This window comes from Corvus hawaiiensis, chromosome Z (genome assembly GCF_020740725.1).
Source record: "Corvus hawaiiensis isolate bCorHaw1 chromosome Z, bCorHaw1.pri.cur, whole genome shotgun sequence".
Taxonomy (NCBI): domain Eukaryota; kingdom Metazoa; phylum Chordata; class Aves; order Passeriformes; family Corvidae; genus Corvus; species Corvus hawaiiensis.
In genome coordinates this window covers 25,658,290-25,671,045 of record NC_063255.1, presented here as the reverse complement: position 1 = coordinate 25,671,045, position 12,756 = coordinate 25,658,290, and the positions used below count along the sequence as shown (strand labels likewise).

The 12,756-nt window shown below is 43.1% G+C and overlaps 1 protein-coding gene across 2 annotated transcripts; it reads left to right on the top strand.

The window, feature by feature from the left end:
• Positions 1–8,218: 8,218 nt before the first annotated feature.
• Positions 8,219–12,203, top strand: LOC125320346 (sushi, nidogen and EGF-like domain-containing protein 1). Of its 2 annotated transcripts, XM_048292571.1 has the most exons (8): positions 8,219–8,323; positions 9,065–9,109; positions 9,201–9,236; positions 9,530–9,660; positions 10,421–10,702; positions 10,849–10,986; positions 11,451–11,629; positions 12,083–12,203. In XM_048292571.1, exons 2-8 carry the CDS (start codon positions 9,073–9,075, stop codon positions 12,084–12,086), a joined length of 807 nt encoding a protein of 268 aa, XP_048148528.1. In that variant the 5' UTR covers positions 8,219–8,323; positions 9,065–9,072; the 3' UTR covers positions 12,087–12,203. The 2 variants fall into 2 exon arrangements, with proteins under 2 accessions (XP_048148528.1, XP_048148529.1); XM_048292572.1 differs by lacking the exon at positions 9,065–9,109 and having other exon boundaries at positions 8,225–8,323.
• The last annotated feature ends 553 nt before the right edge of the window (positions 12,204–12,756 follow it).

The window sequence follows — 12,756 nt, the reverse complement described above, 5'->3', positions numbered from 1 at the left end:
GCAGAAGAAACAAAGACACAAAAGGCTGAACTGGCACCTCCACGGGTATAAAACCACCAACTGACCAGGGAGAATGAAGCCAGCACGTCCTCACTCTCCAGCGAGGCCACTCCTTAGACAGTAATTCTCCCTACAAATCTAGCTAATTTCAGAGGCGAGAAATTAGATGAAACACACCACTGATCTGCCAGCCTCATTCCTACACGAAGTTTAACATCCTTGGCCTCTCCTGAGTTCACAAATATAAAAATGTACAAGGCAGCTTGGAGCATGAGAGAACAGCGAGACGAGCTTTTGTCTCACCCATATTTCAAACATTCCATTAGAGGTTTAATGACTGACATAATTATGATACAGTGCTTGTGAGATTCCAGGTCATTAACCTCCTCTGTCATGTGTAAAATGGAATAACTCTGTGGTAACTACTAAAAGAGCTATACGCAGAAATAATTAATACTTATTAGACGAGTCACACTGAAAATATGTGGACATCAGCAGGTGCTGGAGCTGGCTCTGGCTGTGTAAGACCCTGCTGCCTTCTCAGGAGGATGGGATATCCCACCCTGCAGTAGTTGCATGTTGGAGGGCTGGGATCTCTGTAGGGTCTCCAGGGGTGTTTGCCAGCCCTAGATGGACAGATGGACACCAACATTTAGAGAGTCTGTCTAAATCTCTGGTCCAAACTCTATCAGAAGGGTTATTTTACTGACCAAAATGTTTTCATCACTGTATTGATGGCATTGTAAGAGGAACTTGATGACTGAATTCCCTTACCTGTGACAAACAGAGACCTCTGGGACAGGGCCCTGCTCTCTGGCACGGCTTCACATCCCCCAGCAGCTGGAAATGGATAGATTTAATGGAGAAAAAGCCAAGGAGGCATCAGCACAAGTTTTTTTATTTACATTCTCTCTCAGACATTCTACACAAGTAAATGGAAAAGAAAAGAAAAGGCAAATAAAAAAAATTCCTGTGCACTTTCTGTTTTTTCGAGATACTAATCTCAGACATGTTCTGCCAGCAGTTCCCAGTGACCACAAACATTTCATCTCACTAAAGTATGGCTCAGGGACCTTAGGCTGGATGTTCCCAGCTGAATGCTACTGTTTGCTTAGAGGAACACTGTCCAGCTGGATCACCTAGAAATCAGGTGACTTCCAGCAGTCACCCTGGAAACCTTGGTTAAAGCCGCTGTGTTCTGCCCTGCAGCACCTTCACCTGGATGCAGGAACAGTTCATTGCCTTCCAACAGCCCTTCCCTCAACAGGAGCACAACAAAAACACAACAGCACATAAACACAAATGAGTTTGGTAAATCTGCCCAGCCTTTTTAGACCTCTTGAAAGTAATGTCTCCCAAATGTCAGGTGGCAGGAGGACAAGACCTGTGCAAAGACCACATAAAAAGACACGTCTCACCCCAGACAAAAAAGCTGCTACCCTTTACTGTAGGTCCTCATGAAATCTTAAAATCAATTGGAATACATTACGTCTTACATTTTGTGAGCCTTAATTAACATTTTAGTGAAAGGAATTGGTATTACTTGTGGCTTCAAAAGAAACGAACATAATTCTGGAACTGCCTATCTCTGAATGGATAACACAGGTGTATTACCACTTCAGCTGGGCTCAAGAGCGAATTTTAAAGTCATATCCATGTATGACACATTCATTTCATGGAGCCCTTTCAGACCATGATGATGATTTTTTTCTAGAAAAGGCTTCACCAAACCCTACTATTCAGAGGGTCTCCTAATACGCTGCACCTCCTGCAGCCTTTCAGTTCATAGGATCAGCCTAGGGTTAATCTAAATAAAACACTCTGGATCTGTGTAATGTGAATGTCAGCCCTAAATGTTGTGTTGTGCAGATCTGCTCCTTTTGCTCTACAGCACATGCTAATGTATGTACACTCTTGTGTTACTTCTGGTCAGCATAATTTTGACTCGACTTGAGCCATATCCATAGTTTCCCAAAACACAGATAGCTGGAGAGTACTACACTGCCTATAGAAAGTCAGCAATTACAGAAAAATTCCTTGTTATATTGCTTGTCAAGATTGGAATTTTGATGTTACAATCAGGCCAAAATTCTACTACCCAAAACTACAGTAGGCCAATTCCAAAAGTTTTTGACGCACCTACCAAAATCGAGCACAGCTGAGACATGTTTCTGTACTCATTCCAGTGTTCCTCTGTTGGCCTTTATTTTTTCCTCTGCCTTTTCAATGAAAGAGGGCCTTTCTTTGTTCTTTTTCGTTTGAGTAAGTACCTCATAGTCTAGCCACCTGCTTTCTCTGTCTCTGCCAGAGGGCTGGGGAAGAGAATCAGAACTGCAAAAGCATAAAAATCTCATGGGTTCAGATAAAGACCATATAATAAATGAAGAGGGAATAAAAAAAAGAAAAAGAAAAGTAATGTAGAGTCAGTCACCCACAACCTCCCATCAGCAAACTGGGGCCCAGGCATTCTCTAAGCAGTGACTACTTTGGGAAGAGCTTCTCTCCATCTCCTGCAATTGCACTGCTGAGCAAGGTCCTGGATGATACAGAATATTGGTTTGGGTCACTTTGAATCCAAGCTGTGCCAAATCCCATCACTTTTCCAACCCCCACCTGCTCATTGAGAGAGCATGAGAAGCAAAGGAGGTGTACATGCTGTTCAAACACTGTTCAGCAATAATAAATCACCAGCGTGTTGTCCATGCTCCTTTCGTCCCAGATCTGAAACACAGCCCCATATGGGTAGTCAGAAAGAAGTCTCCAGCCAGGCCCAGCATAGAGCAGGAACACTACTTTTTGTTTTATTTAACAGTCATGGATGGCACAGATGTTCTGAACCAGATGTTTTTAAAATTTTCCCAAAATTGTAATGCCTCAGAGAGATTTCCCTCTGCACCTTCGACTCACCTTCTCTCCCTTTGGCTCAGCTATACACAGACAGACTGCTTCTGTCAGTATGGGAAGTCACTCTGAGAGTTTGCTGAGCTCAGGAGTTTCTGGGCACCTGAACTTTCAAGGAAATTCAAAACAAGATTATAGTAATCACCTGGGGAAGGCAGAGGCTATTTTGAGGGTAGAAGACTGCAACACCCTTCTGGAAGCATTTTACTGTGCCAAAGCTGAACACTGTGTTGAACACTGGAATCTGTCAGTAAGAGTAAAGGAAGACACCAGATGTAAAAGGACTTATTATAAATGATACATGAGATATCTGTCATGTTGATTTTAAAATTAGAGCTGGTCTTTAACATTTCATAGAGGACAAAGACATGCATGCTTTTGTAACCAAATTCCTGCCACTGCAGGATAGGCAGAGTCTGGTTCTGGCAGGGGAACATTTTGTTGAGGTGGTATTTAATCATTGTCATAGGTGTTCTTGTCACTTGAGACAACACAGAATTTTAAGTCTTTTTTCCCCTTCTCCTCTCATCATTTTCATGAACTGCCAACAGAGAACTGAGAAATTTCTCCACAAGAGGTTTTCAATGCCAGTTTTAATTAGAGCATTTGTGTTAGCACTAAACAGTCAGAAAAAAGTTCAAGGCTGAATCTACCCACTCACACAAGATCTACTCTTCTAAATCCTGTAAAACATCTGCACAAACCTTGTGAAAGCTGGCTTCCTAAATCCTGAGTTACTGAATATCAGGTTTGATTTAACTGGAGGTCTCTGTGGCCACACACTGTGGCCACTATGTAGAGTCCCTCCCTCATAAAAAAAACATGAATCTGCTTGTCCCTCTTAATTGTACACAGGTCCACTTAAAACTCAGTCCTAGTTCAAAGCCTGCTGACAGGCTGTGAGAAGCAAACCAGTAGCACAAATAATGCACAAAACAGCAACAAGAGGGTTGTGTGAGTCACAGTTAAGCAGATCTGACTGCCTGGTAGGAAGAAAAAAGGAAAAAAGAGGAAGGAGGATGTACAATATCCCTTACCTTCCCCATCTCTTTTGTGGAGAGCACTTAAGTTCTCACCAACAAAATTTTCCAATGCAAAGCTTTTTTCTACCAGGTGTCACCAATACTTAGAATAAAAAAAAATTAGTTCTTCTGAAAATGTTATTTTTAACCCACTGTGAATCTTAAATGGTCAATGGTCAACATGATTTTTTTGATAAAATCTCTACCTGGCTGCTCTTAGGCTTCCCTGGGCTCTAGAAAGCCTGAGTGCATTGTGCAGTGTTCAATGTAATCATAAAAAGAAGCTACAGTCTGATCAAAAACAAAAATAGCTTCTCAGAATAGGTTAGCTGTGTAATTTGAGCTTCTTAGTCTCAACTGTAGCTGGAAACTGCTGTCAGCAAATAAAATTCCTTCCTAGTGCAGTGCTGGTCAACTTTCCAGAGCATGATACAGCTGTCATCTTGGCAGATTGTTAATTCATACCGCAGCACACAGATGCATCCTAATACAAATATAATTCAGTCACAAAAGATGCCTGGTAAATACTTGAAATTTTTTCCTAAAATGCTGTGTTCTGTTGACAGACCAGCTTTGTTTCATGACTGGTTTGCCTATGTGATTCAGATCCAAGACTGAAATGGTTTCAGGTAAAATCACACAGGCAGGGGAAAATGGTGCCACAGCCAACATCAAGATGTGCTCAAAGCCTTCCATCTGTTCCAGGTAATGTAGAACTGAGTTCTGACTAAGGTGCTTTTGCTAAGAAAGCTGTAGTTTAAAATCTTAGAGCTTTGAAATAAAATATGTGTTAAATTTAACTGGGTTATTCTAAATTATGTCAATTTCAGTTAAAAAGAAAGATATTACTTTCTTTTAAAAATTATTCTAGGCCTTAGAAATTATTTCTTGACATAAGTAAGGGAATAAAAGTGGAATTTTTGAAATCTTATATTCTTTTTCAAATCTGAGTTTTAGCTCTAGCAAATTTTTAGCAGTAAAAAAGTACTCTTTCTCCTTTTATGGGTAGATTTTTTCTTAAATGAGCCTTTGTTAACAAAAAAGAATGCCAGTTTCAATGGAGCACACACAGACAAGCCAATTTTAAATAGATTATTCCTTGCTTTTCTTTTTCATTTTCTGAAGTATGACAAGCCAGTTGAATCACAAATTTAATAATGTGTGCTCAGATTTTTATTGCAAAGCTGTAAATGAGCTTCTTTTTGTGTCTCCTTGCATTTGCTTCTCTTTTCCAAGGCTCATTGCAAAAAGCAACTAATGATAAATAAAACCCAAGTGTCAACCAGGGAGGTGTTCCCAGTGTCTCTTTCTCTCTATACTAATTAGGGGGCATAAGAAATTTAAGCACAGGGATTAAAAGCAAACAGAGACACCACTAGAGAGCAGATACAGGAGCTTTCACTACAAACTGGTACTGACAGATATTAATGCAATTAACTCAGTGCAACACTAAACCATCACTGACCTCCTGTTGCTGCAGAGTGGGAGCTGTGCTTCATCACTGGGGCTTACAGAGTCTTTTTAGAAAGCCTGCTGGCATCCCCAGCAGGTTTCCTGAAGGAGTCAAACAGAGATAAGCAGCATCCAGTGACCAGCCAGATAATCTGGCTCAGTGCACCAGCCGAGAGCCTCCTCAGCAGGCAGGTGTCTGCAGCAGTGACTGATGGCATCATCCCAGCACGCTGGGGACAGCGTGTCACCCGTAATGGGGTCTGGCTGTCCTTGCCACACACTCTGGGGACCCTGATTAAAACATGCCATGCCTGCTTTCCGCTCCCGACCGAGGCTGCCCTTGGGCGGGACAGGCGATCCTTCAGGCAGCGATTTTTCCAGCTGCGTGAGGAGATCATTAGCACGGCGGGAAACGAAACACAGGAGCTGCCTCATCACATCAGATCAGTGTCTCACTAAGTCCTGCATCACAGCCCTGTGGACAGCCCTTTCCAGAGGCTTTGGGGGAAGGTGAGAGAGGCCACCCTGTTGGAATGCTGTGGAGTGAAGGTTCCAGAAGGAAAATGCAGCTGGTGTGTCACCTCCCTCCCTCCACCAGAAAAATAAAGAATTTATTGTGTTTAAGGCCACAGCTGCTGAGGAAGAAGGGAGTGAGGCTTAAATCCAGTGTTCTGGGATCAGTACCAGAGGGAAGAGGCAGGGAAGGGTGTTCTGCTTCTCTGTTGTAACTCTTGCTGGTTCCAGTTGTATGAAATTACAACAAAAACAACCTCCTCAAGACGCCAAATGCAGCAACAAATATTCACGGCACCATGTTCTAAGGCCAAGGTTTAAAACTAATGGGAATCTAAACTCCCGATTTCGGGTGTTTAAACAGACAGTTTTCCAAGCAGACAGAATTTGTGCCATTTGACTGAGCCTCCTTCAGGAGCTAAAATTTGGATGCTCAGCAAGGAATCCATCAAGAATTTTGGGTGGCCTCGAAAGACATGACTCTCCAGACTGTGTCTTTCCCAGGCACCTGTGGCTAGGAGGCCAGCAAGGTAGTTTCTCACAGTGGACAGAAAGAAGCAACTGAATTTCAGAAGAAAACAGTTATTTTAATTCAAACTCCATATGTAAATCTCTTACCTGAGCTGAAAGTTCAGTTCAATCTAGAGAAAAGGAAAACCAGTATTTAACACTAATCAGAATCAACATGATCCATTTAGTATTCAAGTCCCAGGACAAGAAGATATGAATGAAAATAAGCTTTAAAACCAGCATTCAGCAAGATTTCCATCAAGCACAATTTTGCAGTTCATCCCAGCAATAGCAGCGTACATGAAAGCTGTGTGTTGTGATAAAGTCTTAAATCAGGGAGGAAGAATAGAACAAACCAGTCCCAAACCAAACAAACCTCTTCATGTTGCACTAAGTTACAAAGAGCAAGAAATTTCACACCATCTTGTCACCAAACACTGAAAGCAGTGACACAAAGTGACTCCCAACATTAACCTTTCCTTGGAATTCCACTGCTTCTCCCTGCAAGGCCCTGGCAGAGTCTTTGCCGACGTTGTTGGCTCTCTCCAACAAAGTCACACAGGATTTTATTCCTTGCAGGAATGTCCTGGGGATATTTGCAGTGCAAGGACCAAGTGAGGTCCAGGAGTTGTGGTGAGCTTTAAACTCTGACCATTCAGACCTGGTTTGAGGGACCAGGTTTCTGACCTGGCTGGAGGGAGAAGGGTTGTGAAACTGACCCCAAAATTCTGGAGAATTTGGGAGTGGGTGGGTGGATCCTGTTGCTGATGGGATCCCACAAGAAGTGTGGGACCCCTGTGGGTGAGGGGGTGAGGCACCCATGGCGACATCCCAGCTGACTCTCCTTCATGGAGCCCCTCCAAAAATCCAGTGATTTCCTCAGAATTGTTTCCCCCTTCAACCCCTGTCCGCCGTATCCAGGGAGACAGATTCAAATATGTCTGGTTTTTTCCCAAAATTAATGAGAGAAGTCCCAGCTGAGGATTCTGGAGAAGTCTGAGCTCAGCTGCTGGACAAAGGAACAACAACTTCAAAGAGCTTAAAGAAACCCATCTGGAATTGGGGGAAATAAGGTTTCTTAAAATATAAGCAAATAAAGGGGTTTTCCTTAAAAAAAAAAAAAAGAAGAAAAAAGAGAAATAATGAAGGATTTTCCTGAAAAAAATGTTTTAAAATGCCAGGTAAATAAGGAACAAGAATTTTTCCTTAAAATAAAGAGAATAAAAGGGTTTTTTTCCCTTAAAAAAATCCCTAAAAATAGAGATATTAACTTTCTTCTAGGAAAAAAAAAAGAAAAAAACAAAAAAACAACACCAAAAATGAGGGTATTTTAAAGGGGATTTTTTTTCCTCCAAAAAATAGCATTTCAGTGTATAAGGGCTTCTTTCTTCTTCCAGCAAAAAAAGGCCAAAGTATATAATAATGATTTTTCTTATCCTTCACAATAACAAAAAAAAGTCCTCAAAATCCCAAATAAACAGGGATAATCTATTTTCTTCCTGATAGCAACAAAGGAGCTAAGGGATCTATAATTAAAATTAAGTTTAAAAGTACTTTTTTTTGTTTAAAAAAATTAAAACAGGGAGTAGAAGTTAAAAGTTTGGAAAGGGGCAAAAACCTCACATGTGTTGAGGAGGGATCCAGAGGTGTCTCCAGAACCCCAAAATTATTCAAAAAAGGGCTTCACTGTGCTTAAAAAAAATATATATATGGAGGAGCCCAAAATCCCCAACACGTGATTAAATGTCCCTCTCTAAAGAATCCAGGGAAAGCTCAGAGAGATTGGATGGGCGGAAAGTTGGCAAACTACGTGTTTCTGTAGTTTTTGTTTTGATAAAAGAAGGAGCAGGATGAGGCGAAAGCCAGCAATGTTGAGTGTTTGAGCTCATTTTCAGGCTGCAGTTCTTCGCTTCAACGTAACCCAGGTAAGGTAATTTTTATTCTGGTGGGATTTTGGTCACTTCTTGGAATACTGTCTCTTTAAAATCCTGATTTTTCATGGATTTAAGGAAGATTTGTCCCTGTAAATGACCTAAAAATACATGAAAAAATGTAAATAATCCTAAATTTATTCAGAAAAAAAGGCAAAATTCCTGAATTCGGGCATAGAAGGGGAAAAAAATTCCTCAATTCATGCACACAAATAGCAAAAATTTAAGATTCAATTAAATAAAAATTAAATAAAAATCCAAATAAATAGAAGAGAAAAATAGCATTCATCTAAAAAACTCTATTGAATAAAATGTCAATGCATTTAGAATTAAAAGTTAAAATGAAATTAAATAATCACTTAAATAAATTTTTGATCAAAATTCAAGCATATTAAATTAAAAATTCAAAAATTACATTTTAAAATCGGCTGAATTAAATTATATTAATGCTTAAAAATGCACTAAAATGAATTAAATTAAAAAGTCAACTTTTCAAATTCTTCAATTCTTTAAAGAAATGGTTAAAATACCACACATACACACAGCTCCACACACAAAATTCCTGGGAAAAGTGTGTGTTTGGTGTTTTAATGTGGATTTTTTTTGCCTCTGAAACCTCATTTTACTGCATTGTCTGTTTTAGGGGAGCATTGTTGGTTTGCTTGTTTTTTGGGTATTTTTTTAGGTTTTTAGTAGGGTTTTTTTAAGTTTTCCTGTTTTTTACAATTATTTTAGGGTCGAGGATGTCACCCACTAGTGTTTTCTTCCTCCTGATTTTAGGTAAAGGTTTGTTTCTGAAAAAGTGTTGTCATTTTCATCCCTGTTGGGAAAATGATTGATCGACTCATTTTCCTTCCTATTTTTTCCCCAGGTTCCATGGTGGACACCAAAACCTCATCTGAAAAAGGTGAATTTTGGGGGTTTTGCCCCAAAAAAACATTACTTCCACCTAAATCAAAATTTCTCCCACCCACATCATACCATTTTCCCACTATTCTCCCAAAATCCATGTGTTCCCCCTGTAATTCCACCGGAGTCATTCCCTTCCACCCCAGTTTCACCATGAAAACCCAGGAGAAGACACATCCATTTTTAGGTAACCAAGACCATGGGAACCACAAATTTGGTGGGTTTGGCCCCAAAATCCGTGTCATTGGGTGGGAATTTGGGGGCAGTTCCCAAATCCTGATTTTCCCACAGAGTCCCTGCTCTATCCCTATGGACCGCACCAGGGGGATAAAACTAACCCCAAACACGATGATGGGACATCTGAGGAGATCACTCTCTCTGCTCCCTTTACCTTCTACGGCAAATCCTACCAAACCGCCTTCGTAGGTCACCTCAAGTTCCATATTTTTGGGAATTTCCTCCATTTTTCCCAGTTTTCCCTGCATTTCTACTTAATTTTTCCTCTGTGTGTGTGTGTGTGTGTCCCCAAAATCCCAAAATCAACCCTTCTTGAGTTCATAGAGGGATTTGTTCTTGGACACTGAAACATCTTCAGATGGGAGGGGGATCTTAAGGGGACTGGCGCTGTTGGGGAGGCTGGAGGGACTTGGGGGGTCCTGAGGATGGTGCGTGATGGTGTGGTCCTTTGTGGTCGTATGGCTGGTGAGTCTTGAGGCAGTTGGTTTTGGGTGGTCCCATATGGGGTGGATCCTGGGGTGTGTTGGTGGGTGTTGTGGGATCACATGGGTGGTGGGTTTTGCGAGGGTCCTGGAAGGGTGGATCTTGGGAGGGTTGGTGAGTGTTGTGGGGTCCTGTGGGTGGTGGGTCTCAGGAGGGTCCTGGGGGTTGTGGGTATTGGGGGTTCTATGGATGTTTGATGTTCATGGGGTCCCATGGGGTGGTGTGTCTTGGGAGGTTGGTGGGTTTTGAGGGGTTCTATGGGTGTTGGGGGGTCACATGGGTGGGGGTTCCCATGGTTTGTGGGTCTTGGGGGAGTCCTGTGGGTGATGGATCTTGGGGAGCTGGTAGGTGTTGGGGAGTCCCTATGGGTGGTGGTTCTTGGGGTGCTTGGAGGGTCCATCTCAAGGACTCCACAGCACAAGTCAAGGTGTTGCACCCACCCGCTCCTGGTGTCACCTCCAGGTGAACAACAATGGGGTGATCTCCTTCGATGAGCCTGTCAGACAATACACCCCAGACCCCTTCCCTCTGGCGGATGGGCACCCTTTCGTAGCTCCCTACTGGGGGGACGTGGACAATGTGCTGGGTGGGGACATCTTCTACCGCCAGACCACTGACCCGGCGCTGCTGGCAGACATCAGCCAGGATATCACCCAGTACTTCCCCAAAAGCCCCTTCACTGCCACCTGGGCCTTGGTGGCCACCTGGGACCATGTGGCCTACTATGGCTCCACCTCACAAAAGGTGAGGTCCATGGTCCAGGGGGCATGAAGGTCACTGCTTGGCTCTTGTTGACCCACTTGGTGGCCTTGGTGACCCACTTATTTAGACCTCCATGACCTATTCTTGACTCCCATGACCCATCCTTGACTCCATGACCTTTTCCGTAGGGCAACACCTTCCAGGCTGTGCTGACAAGTGACTCCAAGATGTTCTACATCATCCTCAACTACTGGGACATCCAGTGGACCACAGGGGCAGCAAGTGACGGGGATGCTGAAACAGGACTCGGGGGGACCCCAGCACATGTAGGCGGGGGGGGGGGGGTGGAGGACGGGGAGGAGGTTGTCCCATTCCATTTTCTGAGGATGACGATGATGAAGGTCAGGGATTGGCCCATCCCATTTCCTGGGATGATGATGATCATGGTCATGATGAAGGTCCAGGAAGGGCCCACAACATTTTTGGGGAGGTCAAGTTGTCCTTTCCCATCTTCTGGAGATGATGATGATGATGATGAAGGTAAGAGGTTGGCCCATCCCAGCTATTGGAGACAGTAATGATAATAGTGATAATTATGATGATGATGATGATGAAGACAGGAGATTGGCCACCCTTCTTCTGGAGATCATGATCATGATAGTGAAAGTCATGGATTGGTCCATATCATTTCTGGAAGACACCAAATATGTTCACATCCTAACATCATTTGGGGGGCCCACCACCCCTTTGGGTAGGGTTGGCCCACGTAGATTCTCCCCCAATTTTCCAGGCGGGATTCAACAGCGGTGATGACACCAATTTCTACAACATTCCCGGATCCCAAACCGATGCCATCATCAACATTACCACCACCTCCAATGTCAAGGTCCCAGGACGCTGGGTCTTTCGAGTGGACAACTTCCAGGTGACAGGTGTGGACCCCGCCAAGCTGAACAATGACTGCTGGTTGTAAGTTGGGCTTTTAGGGGAGAAAATTTGGAATTTTGAGGAAAGGGGGAAATCTGTCAGGGTGGAAAATTGGAAATGTTAAGGAAAACTGGGAATTTGGGGAGTAAATTCAGGGGTGAGGGGGGAAAAGTGGGGATTTGGGGGGATAATTTGTGATTGTGGGAAGGTTGTTGTGAATTTAGGGGAAGACTGGGGATTTCTTTTGTAAAATTGGGTATTTGGGGGGAACAGTAGGAATCTTGGTTGGTATATTGAGAATTTTGAGGCAAATTAGGAATTTGAGAATGGGAATTTTAGGAACAATTGGGACTTTGTTGGGGAATGGTGGGGATTTTCTGAGATAATTTGTGAGGAAAATTTGGATTTTTGGGGGCAATATTGGGATTTTTTGAGGATATTGGGGATTTGGGCAGAAAGGGGTTCTTCCTCTTGGGCTGCTGCTGTCTCTTCTAGGTGAATTGAGGGGAGCGGGGCAGAGGGACATCAGTACTGCCACCGTTGTCACCGAGGAAGTTACTGCGAAGGTCAAGGTTATGTCAACTTCTACCAGAGTAATAAAATTGCAGCCAAGACATTGCGGTGTCCATATCCTTGTCATTGTCATGGTACCTCTGGTGATGTTATCACACTCATCTCACCGTCACTGTCAGTGTTCCAACAGTTACAGGAGGTCTGAGGGGTTTTGGGGTGAAATGTGACTGAATTCATCCAATTTTGCCTTTTTGGGTGTTAATTTCTGGGCTCTTTCACAGTATGAAGTTACATGCACATGGCACCCGTGTGCACAACAGACACAACCCACAACATATAATTTGGCACACATCCACCCCCCCTAAAATATTACATCTAAAACACGCTCGGACATCACAAGACACAACTTTACCCCTCCCCACCCTTGACCCCTACTCACAGAATCACAGGATCATTAAGGCTGGATGAGAACTCCAAGATCCTCAAATCCAACCTCTGACTAAACACTCCATGTCAAACAGACCACAGCACTGACTGCCACATCCAGATGTTTCTTGAACACTCCAGGGATGGCAACTCTACCACATCCCTGGGCAGACCATTTCAGTGCCCAATCACACTTTCTGTGAAGAAATTCCTCCTGATGTCCAGCCTGA

Coding starts and splice junctions, on each gene's coding strand:
- LOC125320346 (XM_048292571.1), top strand. CDS start 9,073: ATGTCACCCACTAGTGTTTTCTTCCTCCTGATTTTAG. Junction 10,703..10,848: donor ATGGCTCCACCTCACAAAAG/GTGAGGTCCATG, acceptor CCTTTTCCGTAG/GGCAACACCTTCCAGGCTGT. Junction 10,987..11,450: donor TCGGGGGGACCCCAGCACAT/GTAGGCGGGGGG, acceptor CCAATTTTCCAG/GCGGGATTCAACAGCGGTGA.